Source organism: Mauremys reevesii, unplaced genomic scaffold (genome assembly GCF_016161935.1).
Source record: "Mauremys reevesii isolate NIE-2019 unplaced genomic scaffold, ASM1616193v1 Contig143, whole genome shotgun sequence".
In the NCBI taxonomy this organism is placed as follows: domain Eukaryota; kingdom Metazoa; phylum Chordata; order Testudines; family Geoemydidae; genus Mauremys; species Mauremys reevesii.
The window spans coordinates 47,021-68,950 of NW_024100764.1; the positions used below are offsets into that span (position 1 = coordinate 47,021).

At 46.3% G+C, this 21,930-nt stretch overlaps 1 protein-coding gene across 1 annotated transcript; it reads left to right on the plus strand.

Annotated features, from left to right (window-relative positions):
• The first annotated feature begins 3,449 nt into the window (after positions 1-3,449).
• Positions 3,450-19,233, plus strand: LOC120393081 (zinc finger protein RFP-like). Its single transcript, XM_039517693.1, has 7 exons — positions 3,450-3,942; positions 8,343-8,438; positions 12,077-12,307; positions 12,610-12,632; positions 13,725-13,840; positions 16,638-16,697; positions 18,690-19,233. Exons 1-7 carry the CDS (start codon positions 3,526-3,528, stop codon positions 19,205-19,207), a joined length of 1,461 nt encoding a protein of 486 aa, XP_039373627.1. The 5' UTR covers positions 3,450-3,525; the 3' UTR covers positions 19,208-19,233.
• Positions 19,234-21,930: the final 2,697 nt, after the last annotated feature.

Below are 21,930 nucleotides of genomic sequence, written 5' to 3' on the forward strand. Positions count from 1 at the left end.
TCAGTGCCTATACAAGGAGCCACATCTTAACTTCTGAAGAGCCGCCTGTGGCTCCGGAGTCACAGGTTGGCCACCCCTGCTATTTCCATGAGAAAAATTTGCATTATGACATTGTGTGTGGGAGGCTGGTTTGCTTTTCCATCCCTTGTCCTGGGATTCATTCTGTCCATTCACCCACGTTTATAAGGGGATTTTTGCCACACTGCACAAGATCTTACCCCCTCATCTGCCCATCGCCCCACCCATTAATTTATTTTGCCCCCAACTCTCAAATTAGTCCTGTCCCCACTTCACTTCTCCCTCCGCATCTGCCCTTCCTCCAGCCCCCGCATCAGTTCTGCTCCCAGCACCCTACCAATTCCACTTCCAGCCCAGCAGCTCCTCTGGGTAAAGGGAGCGGGAGCAAGGACTCAGAACCTTTTGCTAGCCAATCCCACTGGGGTAGTGAATGAGCCAGGAAAGAGCCACACAAAGCGGGAGCAATCCCCTGCTTATGACGGGGAGAATAGGGACCACTGTAAGTTTTACACTATCTCAATGAACTCTGGAGTCAGTGCTCAGGTAGAAGTCCAGTTGTAGCCACTTATGCTTCTACATTTACTATTGGGGGGGAAAAGGGGGCGTTAACACTTGATCTGATTCCTGGCCCTGATTTGAAGTGAGAGGAAGTAAACACACATTTGCCAGATGCAGATTCTCACTTTTTTTAAAGGCATCATTCGATATCTCTGCCACAAACACTTCTTTGGGTGCTCAAATATTTGAAGCAGTGAAGTCACGGGAGAATTCATATGCACACAGGTAAACACATGCCAAACTGTTTGCAGGATCCTTATCCTCAAAAGAAGGATGAGGTTTTCAAAAGCACCAGAGGGAATGATGCACACAAGTCCCATTGACTTTGAATGGGACTGGTGCACCAACCTCCCTTTCGTACTTTTGAAAATACCGCCCCCAAATATTTAATTAACCACGGCCCAAAAAGCGAATAGTTTGGAGTGAAGATTGTGGCTACACATCTTGCTTATGTTTACTTTACATGAGTTAAAGAAGAAATCGAGGCGGTGCCAGCTGAATTGGGTGCCCAAATCCCTTGCATGGGAGGCTTTGTTAATCTCAGAAGATTGACAAACCATCGGTGGAACATCACTTAGAACAGGAGTTCTCAACCTTTTTCTTTCTGAGCCCCCCTCCCCCAAACATGCTATAAAAACTCCACGGCCCCCCTGCACCACAACAATTGTTTTTCTGCATATGAAAGGCAGAGCCAGCATTAGTGGGTAGCAAGCAAGGCTACTACCTAGGGCCCCACACCACAGGGGGTCCTGCGAAGCTAAATTGCTCAGGTTTCGGCTTCAGCCCTGAATGGCAGGGCTTGGAACCCATGTAGCGGGGCTTTGGCTTTCTGCCTTGGGCCACAGCAAGTCTCATGCCACTCTTGCTTGGCGGACCCCCTGAAACTTGCCCAGGGCCCCCTAGTTGAGAGCCACTGACATAGAATATGATAGCCCCATGGTAACGTGTGAAAGGAAATGAGAGTACTTGACACAACTAGATAATCAATGGAAGGGCTCATGTGATGTCCCGGTGGTTAAGGCTGCTTGAAGATTTTGTGGGTTTTGATGGAAAATTGGAGTCTGAATTAAGAATATTTTTACAGACAGTGTCACCTTTTAATTTTTTTTAATAAAAAATGCTTCAAAATGGAATTATTTAATCAGAAAAAACAATATATATTTTAAATGGGTATTCAACTACAGTGTCCCATGGGAGATATAGTATGGTTGCTTCATGTCCCCATTCTACTGTATGGGGCTAGGTTCCCCAGCTTGACTTCATTTCCCATGATGCATCATGGCCACGGGACTCCCATGATACAATGCCTCCCCAAGAGGAGAGACACTGGTGCATCATGGGAGATATCATCTTATCAGGGACCCCTGGTCTGCATAAGAAAACGGAAGCATGAAAAAACTGAGTGCCAAAGTCCTGTCGGGTACCACACTGACATTTCCAAATTGAAATATTTTGTGTTTTAGCCAAAATATTTCAGTATTCAATTTTTCACTGAACAAATTTTCCAAGGGGTGGCGGTGGGGCGGAAGGGGCACATGTTCTGATCCTCTCTACTTCTCCAAAGTGATTTTCATGAGACATGCATATGCTGATTTGATTCTTGGAGGAATGGATAGAGAGCAGTGTAGTTACTGGAAAGGGTTCCATGGCTGTCTCACTGAAGGAGGTGCACAGGAGTTGCTGGAGATGTGGGCACGGAACTTCAGTCACAGGTGTTTTGGTGTTGCTGTCTATGTGGTTCGTGTGCTGGCGATATCTAGTAACATGTAGAAGGAGTTGGTGCTTTGCATTGGACCAGTGCAGGAACCAGAAAATCCATTTTGTAGAAAATCTCATTTTTATTTTTTGTATTGAACAAGAATGAAAAAAACAACCACCCTTCCTGCAACACTAAATACATATTAATAATTTGGGGTGAATTGAAATGTTTCATTTCAACAAAATTGTACAGTTCTAGTCAGATTTTGACTTTTTCATTTTATGTAATGTAAAATAGATTTTCAAACAAAGTTGTTTCAAACTGAAAAGCCAGATGGGAACATTTTAACCTTATTGAAATGCATCATTGAAATAAACAAATCATCCAAGTGGACACATTCCCAAGGAAAGTTTTGATTTCAAGGAAATGGCATTTTCTGACAGAAAAATTGTTGCATTAGAATTTTTTTTGATCAACTCTAATTTTTACAAGTGAGCGACTAAAGGACAGGGTATGTTGCAGGGTAGTAAGTCATCTGCAACATTTTGGAGGAGTTAGTGTCAATTTGTACCCATCAGACTTCATTCAAAGGCTCTTTACAGTTGACAAAAGAGAAACAGCATGTGACCATGCCCAGAAAAGAAATGCCTAATAAAAATGCAAACTTCAATCAACCCATTTCTGAGCAGAAGAAAGTGAAAGTAAATTCCTCTCTTGTCTCTTTCCTGCACTATGTTGTGGAAAATTGACCACACCGTTGAATTTTGATCAGACAGCCTGAGGCTCCTTTATTAGAGTACAAGTATGCATACAAGGAGGGTCAGCATGGCCCCACGCAAGGGGATAACTGGCTCTGTCTTCAACAGATTTCACCAAGCTTATAAAGGCTAAAACCGCAAATCAACATTTACTTAAGACTCCCTTATTTGGGATCATCAATGGCAAATTACGCAAGCTAGCTCAGTTCTTTCCATATTGTTTTTCCTGTTATTGTACTTTGGCAGTTTCGTTGATGGTCTGCCTATCTTTGGACCCCTGCTTGCGGTTACTTCTGCAAAAGCTCTTGCTAAACTCTGCATATTACAGCTTGGTTCCTCTTTTCTGCTTTACTTCCTGGTGCCCTTTATACAGACACTTTTTGCAGAAGTATTAAACCCATTGCTCATATATACTAGTAGGGCAAGGGGTTAAGGCATACAAATTACGCAAGCAGCAACGGGGCGGGCATTGATCCCTATCAACTAGAAGCCATGGCTGCTACGAATCCAGCAAAAACGCTCCAGGATGAACTGACCTGTCCCATCTGTCTGGAGTATTTTAAAGATCCGGTGTCTCTAGACTGTGATCACAGTTTCTGCCAAGCCTGCATCACTCAGTTCTGGGGGGGATTCACTACTGATGTCTCCTGCCCTCAGTGCAGAGTGACTTTTCCCCAGAGGAACCTCAGGCTGAACAGGCAGCTCAGGAATATTGTGGAAGCAGCCAGAGAACTCAGGTTGCAGACAGGGAAGGAACCAGAACCAGAGAGACTGTGTGAGAAACACAAGGAGCCTCTAAAACTGTTCTGCAAAGAGGATGAAATCCCCATCTGCCTGGTGTGTGACAGATCCAAGGAGCACAGAGATCACACCGTCATTCCTGCAGAGGAAGCTGCCAAAGAATTCAAGGTAGGAAATGACCAAATGTTATTTTTATAACCAGAGCCTTGGGGAACTCACCTTCCCCCAGAACTTTAGCCCGAGACAGCCACTCAGTGAGCCTCCACTGACGAAGAACAAGGGATTTGAGGCCTAAATAGGTTTCTCAGCAACTGCGAATCCTCCTCAGGCTCCTGCAGGTGGCTCTCCATAAACGTCCTAAGGCTCACACACTAGAGTGAGGGTTAGTGAAGAACCTGCATCCCACCCCTTCTACTCTCCATATGTGGAGTCCTGGTCACTGAATGACCCCGCCCCCCCTTCTCTGCCCCTCACCACTTCCACCCCTTCCCAAAGCTATAAACACCACCTCCGGGCTGCTCCTCCTCTTCTTGGGGCTGAGGGAGCAGGAGGATGCAGCTGGGGCTGCCTGCTTGGCCCACATCCCCTTCATCCTTTTTCTGCAGCGCCCCTCAGCCAGACAGGAAGGGAGCTCCACCGCCATGAGACTTGGGGGGTGGGGGGGGCGCACGGGAGTGGAGTTCGGGTCCTGCAGACAGGCCTTAGCAAGTCTGCCTGATAAAGTCAGACATGGGATTGCTGGAAGCAGGGATGGGGTTGGAGCAATGGGGCACTGTAACAAGGTCACTGTCTCCAGAGTGCCCCCTTGTGGCCTAGGGTGGCTCTGCAGAGGCCCTGATTTAGTTTCCCTTTGAGGTTCCCAGAAACAAGCCACAGAGGCTTTTCTGTGGCCAGTAACACCCCTGCTCTCCCAGCAGTGACTCCCCAGACTGCTTGTCTGGAGGTCGGCCGTATCGGCCTAAAGAAGATCCAAGGCCTCCTCCCTCTGGCTCTCCATAGGGCCTCTGTCTTACCTATCTCAGGCGTGATTGAATCACATGACCCCCTTGGTCATCACTCCTTCATTTTCCCCACCCGGGGAGGAGAAGTGGCAATGTCACAGGTGGGGCAGAGACCCCTCTCCCTTTATAGGGCCAGCCACCCTGTGATGGGCATAGACCCTCTTCCACGTCTCCTGAGGCCACGGAGAGAGAGTCCCAGCCCTGCAGGTTTCACTTTGGAAATTTTGGCCATAGATTTCAGTGTGGGGACCTTGTGCCCATAAAGTTTCCATGTTGACAATAATAATAATAATTAATAATTAGTAATAAATATAATGTACTGATTTCCTATTGCAGTGGCAACTCTGGGTCACAATGAGAGATTAAGGCCCCATTGTGCCAGGCACTTTACAGGCAAAGAGCTCACAGTCACAGTCTAAGACAATATGCAGCAGGTAGATAAAGAGAGAACGGGGGGTGGGAGTGGGGGACACCTAAAGAGGGGTTGTGTTTGCATACACTGGCAATCGCGATTGTTAGGTCATCATGGGTGGCCACCACTCCAGATTTCAAAACTGTCCATTTTCTGTGGTGCAGACTTAGGTGCCTGAACTTTTCTATGGGGAATGTTTTAGGTGCTGGAGTGTCAGCAGGTATGAGGGGCAGTCCACGGCCCAGTCTCCTCTCCTGTGGACTTGGCAGGGACTTCAGAATCAGTTCTGAAAGAACTCAGATATGAAATTGCGGCGCTATTAACTATGGTTTATAAACTGTCCTTTAAACCAGCTTCTGTACCCAATGACTGGAAGATAGTTAACGTAATGCCAATATTTAAAAAGGGCTCTAGAGGTGATCCAGGCAATTACAGACCAGTAAGTCTAATGTCAGTACCAGGCAAATTAGTTGAAACAATAGTAAAGAATAAAATTGTCAGATACATAGAAGAACAGAAATTGTTGGGCAAAAGTCAACATGGTTTCTGTAAAGGGAAATTGTGTCTTACTAATCTATTAGAGTTCTTTGAAGGGGTCAACAAACATGTGGACAAGGGGGATCCAGTGGACGTAGTGTACTTAGATGTCCAGAAAGCCTTTGACAAGGTCCCTCACCAAAGGCTCTTATGTAAATTTAGTTGTCATAGGATAAAAGGGAAGGTCCTTTCATGGATTGAGAACTGATTAAAAGTCAGGGAACAAAGGGTAGGAATAAATGGTAAATTTTCAGAATGGAGAGGGGTAACTAGTGGTGTTCCCCAAGGGTCAGTCATAGAACCAATCTTATTCAACTTATTCATAAATGATCTGGAGAAAGGGGTAAACAGTGAGGTGTCAAAGTTTGCAGATGATACTAAACAGCTCAAGATAGTTAAAACCAAAGCAGACTGTGAAGAACTTCAAAAAGATCTCACAAAACTAAGTGATTGGGCAACAAAATGGCAAATGAAATTTAATGTGGATAAATGTAAAGTAATGCACATGGGAAAAAATAACCCCAACTATACATACAATATGATGGGGGCTAATTTAGCTACAATGAATCAGGAAAGAGATCTTGGAGTCATCGTGGATAGTTCTCTGAAGACATCCCTGCAGTGTGCAGTGGCGGTCAAAAAAGCAAACAAGATGTTAGGAATCATTAAAATAGGGATAGAGAATAAGATGGATAATAACTTATTGCCCTTATATAAATCCATGGTACGCCCACATCTCAAATACTGCATACAGATGTGTTCTCCTCATCTCGAAAAAGATATACTGGCATTAGAAAAGGTTCAGGGCAACTAAAATGATTAGGAGTTTGGAACGGGTCCCATATGAGGAGAGATTAAAGAGGCTAGGACTTTTCAGCTTGGAAAAGAGGAGACTAAGGGGGGATATGATAGAGGTATATAAAATTATGAGTGATGTGGAGAAAGTGAATAAGGAGAAGTTATTTACTTATTCCTATAATATAAGAACTAGGGGCCACCAAATGAAATTAATGGGCAGCAGGTTTAAAACAAATAAAAGGAAGTTCTTCTTCACACAGCACATAGTCAACCTGTGGAACTCCTTGCCTGAGGAGCTTGTGAAGGCTAGGACTATAACAGCGTTTAAAAGAGAACTGGATAAATTCATGGAGGTTAAGTCCATTAATGGCTATTAGCCAGGATGGGTAAGGAATGGTGTTCCTAGCCTCTGTTTGTTAGAGGGTGGAGATGGATGGCAGGAAAGAGATCACTTGATCATTGCTTGTTAGGTTCACTCTGTCTGGGGCACCTGGAATTGACCACTGTTGGTAGACAGGATACTGGACTGGATGGACCTTTGGTCTGACCCAGTATGGCCATTCTTATGTTCTTATGTAGGCTTAGGGAGGCGAGAGTCCTTGGGCACTGTTTCCCAAATGGTGGCTTGTGACTCACCAGTTGAGTGGTGGGAAGTTGTAGATGGGTTGTGGGCTTGGTGTGGAGGGGCAGGAGTGGTAGCTCCTGTCCCACAGGGCTGAGTCCATCTCTCCACACAGGGAACCTGTGGAAAAATTCCAGCATGAACCTACTTGTCCTACCTGTCGGGAGTATTTCAGAGAACCTGTCACTCTGGAGAGTGGGAATGTTTTCTGCCAAACCTGCATCACCCAAAACTGGGAGTCTCCTGGCTGAACAAGAATTAAGAAAGGCCATAAGGGGGGAAAGATGCCTTGATAAAGGTCCCAGGCCCAGCAGGGAGATGAGGTTTCCCACTGGGATTCTGAACTCCTGTGCTGCTCCATGAGGGGTTAAACTCTAATGCTGCCGCCCTGCACTAGAGGAGATCACAGGGCTAAACACTGTGTGGGACCCTGAGCACCTTGCGTCCACACACAAAAAGATTCCAGACAGTGCAGGTCCATGCCAAATACCATGGGGATTAGACTGGATTGTAGCAAAACTAACTCCTGGATGGTGCTGTCCGGGATCAGGCTGAAGAACCTGCCAAACTGGTTCCATTAGGCCTTACACTCCTGTACCACAGTGCAGCATTTTGAAATCTCTAGAACTCACTGCTTCTGGGAGCTTTGCTAGGAGCTGGGGAACAGGTACCCAGGCAGCATTGGCACTGGAAGGGTTCAGGACAGAATTAGGGCAAACGTCAAACATTCTTGTCAAAAATCAACATATCTAATGGGGTTTGCCCTAGTGCCCAAGCCAGTTCTATCCATCCAGTCCAGTCCCCAGGGGTTCAGGGCTGAAATTCAGTGGGAGCTGGACTCCTTGGAGAATCCCAGGCCATATTTCAAGCCCTGGTGGCTTCTGGGATTTGTATCACTTTGTTGGTTAAACCTCCTCAAAAACAGGATATTTCACACAGTGGAATGAAAAATCCAAGGAGGTGCCCCCAGTTTCATGTTGGTGTAAGTCAATGGAGACACATGGTCAAACAATTTCAAGGAGACTGAAAATGAAACACTCCCAGTGTCCCTTAATATGACTTCACTTCTTGGTATTTCTGATATTATAAACCTACTGGATTTTTATCAGTAGAGTGTTGGTTTGTGTTGGAAAAGCTCCTACCCACCCTCTCACTCCTAAAAATAAAAACACTACCACTCGAATAATTTTCTGTTCAGGAAAAGATTCAGACCCATTTGAAGACTCTGCGGGAAGAGAGAGAAAAGCTGCTGGGATTTAAAATGACTGGCGAGAAGAGAAGCCAGGAATACCTGGTAGGTGCTCATCATTATTAACCTGCATTTGTAATGACCCAGGCGGAAGAGCGTTCTGAATTAGACCAATAGGGAGAGGCAGGGGAAAGCTAGAGGCCCAATTGTGTTTTATCTTGATCAGTTGGCGGTAAAGCAGAAATCAGTTAAGTGGGGAATAATCACAAGTAAATGACAATGAGTTGTTTTAGCGGAATTACCACTTAGGCTTGCACCATAAACCAGTGAGTTTCAAGCTTTTTACATTTGCAGAGCCCTCTGGGTATTTCAAATGGGGGTGGGGACACCTTTTAGAAACTCGATTGGCTGTGTGTATACTTGAATCCTGTTCAGTGAGTTTTCAGTGTAAGTCTTTTGCGGATCCCTTAGGTCAGTGGTACTCACAGTTAGGTGACTTGAGAGCCACATTTGCAACCACCATTCAGCAAAAGAGCCACATGGCTACTGTCTGCCCTGTGCACCACCCACCACACACCCATAGTTGAATTCTGTTCAGTCAGTTTTCAGTCTAAGGCTACGTCTACACTTGCAGCTGTAGGGTGCCTGGAGTTAAACCTACCCTCAGAGACAGCAGCAGGGAAAGCGCTGCCCTGTGTTCACACCGTCAGCTGCAACCGCAGTGGCATGGCCACGTTTGCGGCACTTGCAACAGCTTTGAAAGTGGTGCATTATGGGCAGCTATCCCACAGAGCACCTCTTCCCATTCTGAATCTGAGGCTGGTGGGAAGGGGGAGGGTGGGCATGGGGCATCCTGGGTCCTGTCCCAATGCCCCGTCCTGCATTGCTTTGCATCCCAGCAGTCCGCTCACTTCCTTCCGTATTTCGCGCCATATTTCAGTGGTTGATCAGAAGAGGGCAGGGCAGTAGAGTTCAAACTGACTACCAGATCACACTAATAGACCAGAGCGTCCACACTGGCACCATGGTGCTCCTGCCTGGGCGCAGCAAGCTCTATGCTTCTTGTGGAGGTGGATTACCAGGAGCGCTCCAGCCGCAGAGTCCAAGGGCTCTATGTACCTTTCCAGTGTGGACGCCTCAGGAGTTAGGGTGCTCAGGGGTGATATAATGTGCTGTAACTTGCAAGTGTAGACAAGGCCTAAGTCTTTTGCGGACCCCTTAGTGCATGGACCCCCATGGACCTGCAGACCACAGGTTGAAAAGCACTGCCATACTGTAAACTATTATTCTTATCTACTATATATTAACTATTAGCTTAATTAAACTCTCTTTATAGGTAACAATTTATGAATTAACAGATTTTTGAAGCAGAAAATCCAATGCACTAGAACAAACCCCCACGGTTACACGTTCACTGCAATCTTGCAGTTCTCTGCCCCCGTCAGCCCAGAATTTGGAGGGTGTTTAGTTTTGTCTTGAGGAATCCTCTTGTGCGATCTTTGTTTACAGTTCTGAGTTCCAGCTTAAATAAAAGCCACGTATTCCTGGGTGTGATGTGTTGGGTTCTATCCCTCCGCAACCTTCTGGTTTACAGTTCTTTTGTGCTCTGACAATTTCTCCATTCCTGTCATTCCCCTTGTATGCCTTGGGGCGCTGTCCAGAGACGTTGTTTTACAGTCCTGACTATTTTCTTATTGTCACTACAACTCTCACCCTCCTTATTTCTTATGTCGGTTTCTCTTTAATTACAGTTTATATTTCATGACAGCTTATATCCTTCACTTGTCACTCTTGTGAATGATTGCTTTGTGGCCTTGGGGAATGTGGACTTTGGTCTGCTGCTTCGTGATCCTGGAATACTGTGTGGACGTCTGTGTGTATGTGTGCTCGCACATCCCTACAGACGGTCCCGATAACTGCTTTCCCTAGAAAAAAGCACAGGAGTACTTGTGGCACCTTAGAGACTAACACATTTATTGAAGCATAAGCTTTCATGGGCTACAGCCCACTTCATCGGATGCATAGAATGGAACGTATAGTGAGGAGATACGTATACATACAGAGAACATGAAAAGGTGGGAGTTCCCCTACCAACTCTTAAGAGGCTAATCAATGAATATGAGCTATTGTCAGCAGGAGAAAAAAAACTTTTGTAGTGATAATCAAGACAGCCCATTTAAGACAGTTTGACGAGAAGGTGTGAGGATACTTAACATGGGGAAATAAATTCAATGTGTGTAATGGCTCAGCCACTCCCAGTTTCTATTTAAGCCTAAATTGATAGTATCTAGTTTGCATATTAATTCAAGTTCAGCAGTTTCTCGTTGGAGTCTGTTTTTGAAGCTTTTCTGTTGCAAAATTGCCACCTTTAAATCTGTTACTGAGTGGCCAGAGAGGCTGAAGTGTTCTCCTACTGGTTTTTTAATGTTATGATTCCTGATGTCAGATTTGTGTCCATTTATTCTTTTGCATAGAGACTGTCCGGTTTGTCCAATGTACATGGCAGAGGGGCATTGCTGGCACATGATGGCATATATCACATTGGTAGATGTGCAAGTGAACGAGCCCCTGATGGTGTGGCTGATGTGATTAGGTCCTATGATGGTGTCACTTGAATAGATACGTGGACAGAGTTGACATGAGGCTTTGTTGCAAGGATAGAAAAGCGTAACATGTTCCTCTTCAGATTCTAAGCTTTCATTTCCATTAATGAATTAATTTGCAGCCATTGTGGCTGTGATAAAAATCTTCTCAATCTGAACTGAATGCATCCAATGCAGAGCTCTCTGCCTGAGCCTGCAGTTTTGTGTGTCAGAGTTTCACTTGTTATTTTTTCTCCCCATCTGCCTCTGTTAATGTGGTTCTGAGCAGAATTTGGCAAATACCAGATCTTTCCCCCGACTGATTTTTTTTTTGAAAGAGTTGAACCAAAAATGATTTTTGATTTGTTGAAAATTTTATACACAAATTTGACTTTTTCTTGGTCAAATGAAATGTTTCATTTTTGACAAAATCAAAATGTTTTGTTTCAACTTTGATCATTTCTTTTAAAATATATAATTATATTTAAAAAAAACCACAAGGACATTTTCAAACAAAAAGTAATTTTAACTTTAAAATCCTGGAAAAAAATTAAAAGAAGAAAATGTTCTGATTTTTTTATTTTATATATATAGATCTAGCGATCTATCTCATAGAACTGGAAGGGACCTTGAATGGTCATCGAGTCCAGCCCCCTGCCTTCACTAGCAGGCCCAAGTACTGAGTTTGCCCCAGATCCCTAAGTGCCCCCCTCAGGGATTGAACTCACAACCCTGGGTTTAGCAGGCCAATGCTCAAACCATTTTTGTAACAAAACAACTGAGTGACGGTGACAGGAATTCGTGGAATGTTTTAGTGTCGACAAATTTGCATTTTCCTTGGAAAAAAATTTAGCACAGAAAAGGTCACCCAGCTCTAGTGTTGAGTGCTACCCCCTGCTGCTTTAGATGTGAATCTCCGAAGCCCTCGATAATGCTGAACCGTGTCAGACATGGGAATGTCCCTTTACGAGATTCTGGGCCAAATGTAATGGTGTGAGAAAATCCTCTCTAGAAAGCACAGGATACTGTTAACTGTCATATGACTTAGAATTTGCAAAGAAATTCTTCTCCCTGCACGTTCAGCACTCCATGAAAAGACCCCAGGCTCCATCCAGGCCCCTCACCAGCCCTTGACCTATTTAAAAAAATTTTTTTTTACAGAGAAAGACACAAACCGAGAGGCAGAAGATTGTGTCTGAATTTCAGGAACTGCGGCAGTTCCTGGAGGAACAAGAGCGACTCCTGCTGGCCCAGCTGGAGAAGCTGGACGAGGAGATTGTGAAGCTACAGAATGAAAATGTCAGTAAACTATCCCAGGAGATTTCCCATCTGAGTGAGCTGATCAGTGAGCTGGAGGGGAAGTATCAGAAGCCATCAGGTGAATTCCTGCAGGTGAGACTGAGTCAGAAACATCCCAGATCCCCCCGACAGGCACAGGTCTGCTCCTAAAATATGGGCACAGCAGTCAGAGATCAGCGTGTAACTCAGTGTGTGCATTGCAGAGATGTGAAAGACTATTATTTTTGAAGAGTTACGGACACTTTTATATAAAAGAAGGAAAAGCCCCATTAGCTCAGTGAACGTGTGGCTCTGTGGCCAGGGTAGGACCTCTTTTCCCCATACTTGCTAAATCTTTTCTTTGGAATCCAAAGAGTGGGTCAGGTTGGATTGAAATTCTTTTCTCTCTCCTCTAGGATGACAGAAGCACCTTGAGCAGGTATGTGGCTCTCTCTCGCTCCCATGAGCGGCGAGTATCAGAGGCAGGGGAAGGCAATGCCTTCCCAAACTACCAAGTGTGGCCCCACCCACACTCTGCCCCCAGCGATCTCCCTGCTTCGGCACAGCTCCCTCCAGGCTCCGGCCGCGTGCTCCTGGGCCGGGGAGGCTGGGGCCACCCCCCTCTCTGTGCTCTGGGGCCAGAGAGGCTGGGGCTGCTCACCCTCCCCATGCTCTGGGGCTGGGCCGCTCAGGGGGTGGGGAAGGCTGGGGGTGCTTAGGGGCTGGGGTCCTGCCCCTACGGTGAGGGGGCTAAGCTCCTGTGGAGAGCCTGGGGTGGGGCCTGGGGCGAGGCTGAGGCCTTGCCTCCCCTAGTCCTAGGTTCACCCACCGGCCTTGCTCACTCCCCCTCACACTTCATGACTCTAGGAAAGAGCTTGGAGCTGATGTTAGCAGCGCATCTCCCAAGGGCTCTACAGCAAAATGTTTGGGGAAGGTCACTTGTTGGATACTAATCTCACTGGTCCATTTGTTCCTGAGGTTCTCACCCTTTTATAGAAGACTCTGGAATTACCTCTGGAATGAGAGAGACTGACCTAAGTTACATTCCAGAAATGTCACGTCCCTGGGGGTGGAATATGGGCCTATCACTGGTGGGGCCCTGGTTACCATTCAGCCCAGGCCAGCAGGGGTCCAGAGTCTTTCCCGCCTGAGGACTGTTTGGAGACCTGTGTGAAATGAGCTGGGGAGGGGAGAGTTGATGTCTCAGTCCACTTTCTAGTGGTCAGATTTCTACAACACTTAACTTGGGAACCTCCTGTCCCTCAGAGCATGGAGGCCATGGAGTGGATTGGCCATGGAGACTCAATTCCCTTTTAATCCCCAGAGCTTTTGTCCCCAGACCAGAGTTGAAGAATATGAATGGGTCCTTTGAGGAGAAGGTTGCATGGCCATGGGCTGTGTTGCACATCCTCTGAGGCTGGGAGAAGTCGAGGATTTCTAACTCCAGGCCCATTAGTGCAGTGACTCAATAGCCAGAACTTATAATGAGTCAGTAACTGCAATATAATCACGTGAAATTGTTTCTGTCCAGGTGGGAGAAGGGGAAGTTCCAGCAACCAATGGAGATTTCTCCTGAACTGGAAAAGAGACTCAGTGATTTCTCCCAGAAAAATGTCGCTCTGATGAAGACTCTAGGGAAATTCAAAGGTACCTAGAAGGGATCTAGGTGGGGAAATCATGATGAGACTCTGACTCTATGGGAGGAGAATGGCTCTGGTCAATTGGTTCATAATTAGATAATGCTTCTGTTTAATTGTTAGATGAGAATGCCACACACTTGGGGTCCAAGTCACTCAGGTTGATTAATTCAACCCCTTATTTGTTCCAGAACCATGTCTTGCCATGACAATTACTGTTAAAGTAAGAAATGACAGACATACTGAAAGAAATATTGCCCAGCTACCTTCTCCTGGTGCAGATCCTTTTCTCCTATGAAGCTCTGACTACCCCTTACTCTTTCTGACATATACGCATCCAGATTATATAGTTATAAGTTCTTTTCCAATCACCTTTGAGTGTTATGAATATTAAGTATTTTGTGTAACTATCAAATTCACAGTCCATTTTGGTCAATTTCATGGTCGGAGGATTTTTAAAATAGTAACGTTCACAATTTCAGCTATTTAAATCTGAAATGTCCTGGTGTTGTAATTGTAGGGGTCTTGACCCAAAAATGAGTTGTGGGGGGGTTGCAAGGTTATTGTAGGAGGGGTTGTGGTGCTGCTACCCTTACTTCTGCGCTGCTGCTGGCAGGGCACTGCCTTTGGTGCTGGGCAGCTGGAGAGTGGTGGCTGCTGGCCGGGAGCCCAGCTCTGAGGGCAGAGCCACTGCCAGCAGCAGTGCAGAAATAAGGATAGCCTGGGCTGGTATTGCCACTCTTACTGCTGCGATACTGCCTGCAGAGCTCGGCCCTCAGTCAGCAGCCACCACTCTCTGGCCTCCCTGTTCTGGAGGCAGCTGTGCAGAAGTAAAGGTGGCATGGTATGGTAATGCCACCTTTACTTCTGCATTGCTGCTGGTGGGGCGTTGCCTTCAGAGCTGGGTGCCTGGCCAACAGCCGCTGCTCTCCAGCCACCCAGCTCTGAAGGCAGCGCAGAAGTAAGGGTAGCAATACCATGAGCCTCTTAAAATAACCTTGTGACCCCCCCGCTCTCCCGCAACTCCCTTTTGGGTCAGGACCCCCAATTTGAGAAACCTGGTCTCCCCTGTGAAATCTGTGTAGTGTAGGGTAAAAGCAAGCAAAAGACCAGATTTCACGGTTTGTGATGCATTTTTCATAGCCGTGAATTTGGTAGCTCCCTAGCCATAACTCGTACACTACACATGCAAGAACTTTTTAATTGAAAGGGCTTTTGCTGTCCAAGCTATTTCAGGTTTTGGAGGGGTAGCCGTGTTAGTCTGTTTCAGCAAAAACAACGAGGAGTCCTTGTGGCACCTTAGAGACTAACAGATTTATTTGGGCATAAGCTTTCGTGAGCTGGAACCCACTTCATCAGATGCATGAAGTGGAAATTTCATTTTGAGAGGTATATATACACATGCAAAGATGGATGTGTAGCTTCACTGTGCAGAGGACCAGTGCAAATGAAGTCAATTCAATCAGGGTGGATGTGGCCTACTCCTAATAGTTGACGAGAAGGTGTGAATACCAGAAGAGGGGAAATTACTTCTTGTAGTGAGCTCGCCACTCCCAGTCTCTATTCAGATGCAGTCTGATAGTCTCAAGTTTGCATATGAATTCCAGCTCTACAGTTTTTCACACTGAAGTCTGGTTTTGAAGTTTTTTGCTGAAGTATGGCAACTTTCATGTCTGTGACTGAGTGTCCAGGGAGATTGAAGTGCTCTCCTGCTGGTTTTTGAATGTTACCATTCTTGATATCTGATTTGTGTCCATTTATTCTTTTGGGTAGAGACTGTCCTGTTTGGCCAATGTACATGGCAGAGGGGCATTGCTGGCACATGATGGCATATATCACATTGGTAGATGTGCAGGTGAACGAGCCCCTGATGGTGTGGCTGATGTGATTAGGTCCTATGATGGTGTCCCTTGAATAGAAATGTGGACAGAGCTGGCATCGGGCTTTGTTGCCAGGTTTGGTTCCTGGGTTAGTGTTTCTGTTGTGTGGTGTGTAGTTGCTGGTGAGGGGGTGGACGACGGACAGAGGGACGTGGGCAGCATAAAGCTGGACCTCTGACACTCTGCACGCCGAGCAAGACACATGGGGCTCATTGTCACAGGGATGTAGCTCTGGCTGGCTTCAGAACGTCCTCAGCCTGTGCCAAGGTCTGCACCAGCCCCTGCAGCCACTGAACAGCAGAGTCACAAATGGCCCCTCCCCCTCTCCTTTCGCTGGTACAGGGGTGAATCTGGCCCATTGAACCAACCTTCCCCTGCCTCTGTTTCCACACTGATAAAGTGATTTTATTATTATTCCTGTTTCTGCCTATGGAGGACAAGGCCCCGTCGTGCTGCTCTCTGTAGAGATGCTGAGTAAACAGACCCAACAGCTCACAATTAGACCCAGAATTTTGCAAATGCTCAACATCCCGTTAGTGTCAAAGTGGGTAAAGTGACTTTTATGCCACAGTCTTTGCTGGATCGGAGTCTAGGTTACAACAAAAGGCAGCAAGTGAATGAGACAAACCAAATGGAGTCTGAAGGGTGGGAGGGGATGATGAGGGGAAAATAAATCTCTCTTACATGTGGTATGTCCTGGGATTGTTGTGAAGCTGCATGGATGTTGGTTCCATTGCTAAGAGATGCCTGAATGAGAGAGGAAACAGAAAGTTTCGGATGGGTTTATATTAAATACCCGAGTATGTCTCTGGGCCTCTCTGTCTGTTTCTCTGTCATGATGAAAACAGTTCTAGGAGTTCAGAGTGGTGATGCTGTTATAAATATGAAAGCCTGAAATCTCACCTCTCTTATCCTTTCCCCTTCCAGACATTCTGCCAGCTAAATTGGAGATAAGAAGAGGGGAACCCCTAGAAGCACACAGACAGGGTGAGATTGCAGATGGAGATTGTTTTTCCATTATCATAAAAGTCCCATGAAAACATGTTCATGAAATTGTACCTAAAGTTACCAACCAAACTGATAGTGGCCATGATGCTCACAGCCCTAAAAACAAAACCATAAATATGGAGGAGATCCCAAGCTGAAGTCACACAAACAATCCTGACATCAACTTTGGTGCTGAGTTCATGTCCATGCTGATGAACAGAAATGCTCTCCCTGAGCAGCATCCAAACACCCTTAACTCTGACCCTGGAATTTGTATAGACATTCACTGGCTTTTAAATATTTAATTGAGAGGAATGAGTACAGAGCTCGCTTCGAGGGCTGACACATCCCTCTCCTTAACCTTGGCAGAGGGAGTCTCCCTCATCACAGTTCTCCAACATCCTACCTTTTGTTTGGGCAGTCCTGAGCTCTTTACTCCTGGGGGAATTCTGCACTAACACATTAAAAGTTCTGTGCCAAAAAAATTACAAATTTTGCACACACACAATTTTAAAATTCTGCATATTTTATTTGTCAAAAGAACACAATATAATCACAATAGTTTCAATTATTTTGGTAATTTATTTCAAAGTACCTGTCAGCCAGTATGTCTGTAACAATACAGACAATGAAAAAGATTCAGGAAATGTTTTTTGTCAGATTCCTTACTAGGCATATAATACAGAACTTTGAGTAATTCCTTGGAACTAGAATATAGAACCATGTTTTCTGCCCCCTCAGAAGCAGTGCAATGATTTGGGGGAGTCAGGGGAATGGAGGAGCTGAGGGAGAGGGAAGGAGCCTGGGAGTGAATCTGAAGGATTGTTGACTGTGGGTGGGAGAAATATGGAACAGGAATTTTTTTGGGGGGTGAGGGAGAGGCCTGGAGGGCTTTTTAGAGAGCCTCCCCAATGCAGACCTTAGCTTACCCCCTAGCCTCTCCCATTCAGTCAGCCACATCTGCCACTGTCCCCATGGGTCCTTGTACCCCCTCCCCATTGTCACCATGTGTCCCTCCATCCCCAATCACACACAAACTCCCCCATCCCCATGTGTCTCTGTGTCCTCACTCAGCCACCCCCGTCTCCCATGTGGCCCTGCACCCCTCTCCCTGTCCCCATGTGGCTCTGTGCCTCCACTCCCATGCAGCCCCTGTTCCCATCTGTCCTTCCTCAATAGCCCTTAGAAACCCTAGTCTGTGACCCGCTCCCAACCCCACGTGCCTGTCTCCCCGCTGTATCCCTTGTCTCCTGACCTGGGGCTGCTCCCACCCAGGAGCGGCTGCTCAGTTCTAGTGCCACAGCGGCCCCTGGGGGGCAAAAGGCAGAACCGCAGCAACTTTCTGGCAGAAGTTACTTTCAGCAATAAAAAATAAAAGTGTGTGCAGGCTATTAATTATGCATGTGCATATGGCGCAGAATTCCCCCAGAGTAGCTCTCCCATTGGAGTTTCTCACTCTTTCATTGATTGGGGAGATGCTCTCTCTCTGATGCTGCCCCCCCTCCCTTCTCTCTGGACTGGGGATGTGGCTACCCCACCCAATGCCACTTCCTACTCTCTGGTCTTAAGCGGTTCTTCCCCAATGCTGCACCTTCCTCTCTGTTCCCTGGCCTGGGAGTGGAGGCTGCATTAGGGGAGGGAGTTTCCTTCTGTGGGGTTTACAGCTGGTACCTGCCTCCTCTGCTCCTTTCTCACTAAAACCTTCTTGACACCTTCCTGGCTGCATCTCTGATGCAGGGAATGGAGCAGCCCCAGCAAGGGGAGATGAAGCCCCTGTAAGGAAATGAAAAACCAGTAAAGTGGCTCCTATTAAACAGCCTGAGGAACTGCAGTGACATGTCTGCTCATACTCAGGTGCCCAGGACAGAGGCAGTTCCCTGGGATCCAGGCCTGTCCGAACCAGAACGGTGCTGCTGGGGAATATGAGAAATGGTTCCAGCCTCCCCCAGGGCTGATCTCTGCTCCTAATACTCTGATTCTCTCTCCCCCCAGTGTGTGTGACTCTGGATCCAGACACGGCTCATCCCCAGCTCATCCTGTCTGAGGATCTGAAAAGTGTGAGCGGTGGAGACACGCGGCAGCGACTGCCCAACAACCCTGGGAGATTTGACACTGTGTACTATGTGCTGGGCTGTGAGGGATTCACCTCGGGGAGACATTGCTGGGAGGTGGAGGTAGGGGGTGGGAGATTCTGGGCCGTGGGGGTGGCAAGAGAGTCTGTGAGGAGGAAGGGATGGATCAGCCGTAGCCCTGAGGATGGGATCTGGGCTGTGGGGCAGTGGAAGGGTCAGTTCCAGGCCCTCACCTCCCCGGAGACCCGTCTGCCCTGGCGCCGGGTCCCAAAGAGGATCCGGGTTTGTCTGGACTGTGACCGGGGGCAGGTGACATTTATCACTGCTGGTGACAAGGCCCCGATCTTCACTTTCCCGCCGGGCTCCGTCCCTGGGGAGAGAATCCGACCCTGGCTCTGGGTGGGGGACAAAGACACCTGGCTCATACTGTATCCCTGAGGGGGATTTTCCCACCCATTCAAAAATACAACAGTCACTGAAGAAGACGACATTTTGATTACGAGGCATGGGCTAATCCCATAAGAGACCCCAAACAACAATTCAAAGTTAAATTCTTTAACCAGGTGCTAGATTGGTTAAATACAGTCAGTTGAAGAACGTTTCATGCAGCTCAAGGAACAGAGCAGTATATTTGGGATGTTGTATGATATTCCAAAACTCCTCACTGTACCTGAAGAAAACCTACACCAGCAATGCAGGGCACTAGAGACAGTGTTGACACATGATGACATGTGTGATATTGAGGCGAGTGATTTAGGTGATGAACTGAAAGCCCTTTCAAGATACATTTCAGCAGGATCAACTCCAAAGGCTATTCTGGAATAAATGTGCACAAATAAGATGACCACCCTCTTTCCAAATGCTTTTGTTGCTCTTTGCATACTTCTAACACTTCCTGTAACAGTTGCCAGTGGAGAACGCAGCTTCTCCAAGCTGAAGTTAATAAAAACCCATCTACGCTCCACAATGACACAGGAGAGGCTGGTCGGCCTTGCAACCATCTCAATAGAGCATGAGCTGGCCCAGACTGTGGACCTTCAGGAGGAAGCAGTTCAAATCTTTGTAACCAAGAAGGCACGGAAAGCACCACTTTGATTATTCAAACAGGTTAAAATGCCAGTGTTTACTATGCAAACAAGAAAAGCTACATTTGCTGTTCAGGAGTTTGAAAGTTAAGTGTTACTTCAAATTTTTGAACATTTTAAGTTGTTAGTTCTCCTTTATTGGGGTAAGTAGCAGAGCAGTACCATGAGAGGAGTAGAATGGGAAGAAGGCAGATTTGAGACCTTTCAAAGTTTTGGCCCAAGCGAGGGGGCATGTAAGACAGGCATCTGTAAAAGCTACACAGAGATTGAGTAGAATCCAGAGCTTGCTGTTGTAGATTTGTAAGAATCAAGTCTGCATACTTTTTCAGCTGGCTTAACAAACATTTCTTGTCCTCTTCACTGAAGGATTCAATATAAATGCCTTCATTAGTCAACTTCTGGACTGAAGTCTTTGCTTCTTCCAGTACGTTTTCAATGGATCTCTCTGATTGATCCAAATGTAGCTTCAATTGCTGGTCAGAGATCAACTATTGTTGTAGCAGATGCCTGGATGCCATTGTTTAATGACCCGAGTGGTTTCATTAATAGACTTACAAGAGAGAGAATTGTGATTGTCTTCTCTGAACTTAAAAGCAAAAGTAGTCCACCAGCCTCACTACTTAGATCCGTCCCATCTTGGTAGAACCTTTCCACAGCCAATAATAATGGTAGCAGTAATTTTAAGACTACAGCCAAGGATCGCTCATGGGAAAGCAAGTGGGTTTTCCCAGGTTTGACTGATTTGAACTTCAGTCCCAGTGTATCTTTTATTTTTCCCCAAGATATTCAGTCCTTTTGGACCCTTGCTGGGGCCAGGATTTAAAGGGCTCCGGGCTTCCCTCAGCGGCAGGAGCTCTGGGCCCTTTAAATCCCTGCCCCAGCCCCACAAAGCTCGGGGTCCCCCCTAGCGGCCAGAGCCCCGGGCCCTTTAATTTGCCCCTGAGCCCTGGGGGGCTCCCAGCCACCTCTTCAGCTGTGTGATTTAAAGCCACAGCTGGTGCCCCAGGGCCTTTAAATTTTGAGAGGCCACGCCTCTTCTGGATGAGGCCACGCCCCCTCAGGACTCCGGCAGTACCGGTAAGTCCTGTAAATTACTTTCATCCCTGCCTAAACTGTGTTGTGTCTCCAGCATTCTTAACAGCCTCATTAAGTACTTCTAAAATTGGTTTTGACAATGACTGGCTTATAAGGCTTTTTGCATGTCAATGCAGTCCAGAAGATTGGTGTTTTGCAGCCTTTTCACATAGTTTTGTCAGCATTGGCTTTGCTGATCAGTCTGGTAAACCAAGCTCCTCCACTTTTACTATATAAATCCATGGTGTGTTCATATCTTGAATACTGTGTGCAGTCCTGGTCGCCCCACCTCAAAAAAGACATATTGGAGTTGGAAAAGGTACAGAGAAGAGCAACTGAAATTATTAGAGGTATGGAGCAGATTCCATACAAGGAGAGATTAAAAATACTAGGACTTTTCAGCATGTAAAAGAGATGACTAAGACGGGCTATGATAGAGCTCTATAAAATCTTGACTCGTGGAGGAAAAAATAAGGAAGTGTTATTTACTCCTTCACATAACACAAGAACTTGGGGTCACCCAATGAAATTAATAATTAGCAGGTTTAAAACAAACAAAAGAAAGTATTTTTTTTCACACAACGCACAGTCAACCTTTGGAACTTTTTTCCGGGGGATGTTGTGAAGGCCATAGCTATAACAGGCTTCAAAACAGAACTAGTAAATTAATGGAGGTTAGGTCCACCAATGACTATTCGCCAGAATGGGCAGGGATGCAACCCCATGCTCAGAGTGTCCCTAGCCTCTGTTTGCCAGAAGCTGGGAGTGGACAACAGGGGATGGATCACTCCATGATTACCTGTTTTATGCATTCCCTTTGAAGCATCTGGCATTATCCACTGTCAAAAGGCAGGATACTGGGCTAGATGGACCATTGGTCTGACCCAATATGGCCATTCTTCTGTAAAAATTAATTATAATATAATAAAAATGTTTAATATAGAAACTCCCCAGGATGGCGACAATGTGAGATAACGACCTTGGGAAATAATACATTTTAAA

Coding starts and splice junctions, on each gene's coding strand:
- LOC120393081 (XM_039517693.1), top strand. CDS start 3,526: ATGGCTGCTACGAATCCAGCAAAAACGCTCCAGGATGAACTGACCTGT. Junction 8,439..12,076: donor AGAGAAGCCAGGAATACCTG/GTAGGTGCTCAT, acceptor TTTTTTTTACAG/AGAAAGACACAAACCGAGAG. Junction 16,698..18,689: donor CCTAGAAGCACACAGACAGG/GTGAGATTGCAG, acceptor CTCTCCCCCCAG/TGTGTGTGACTCTGGATCCA.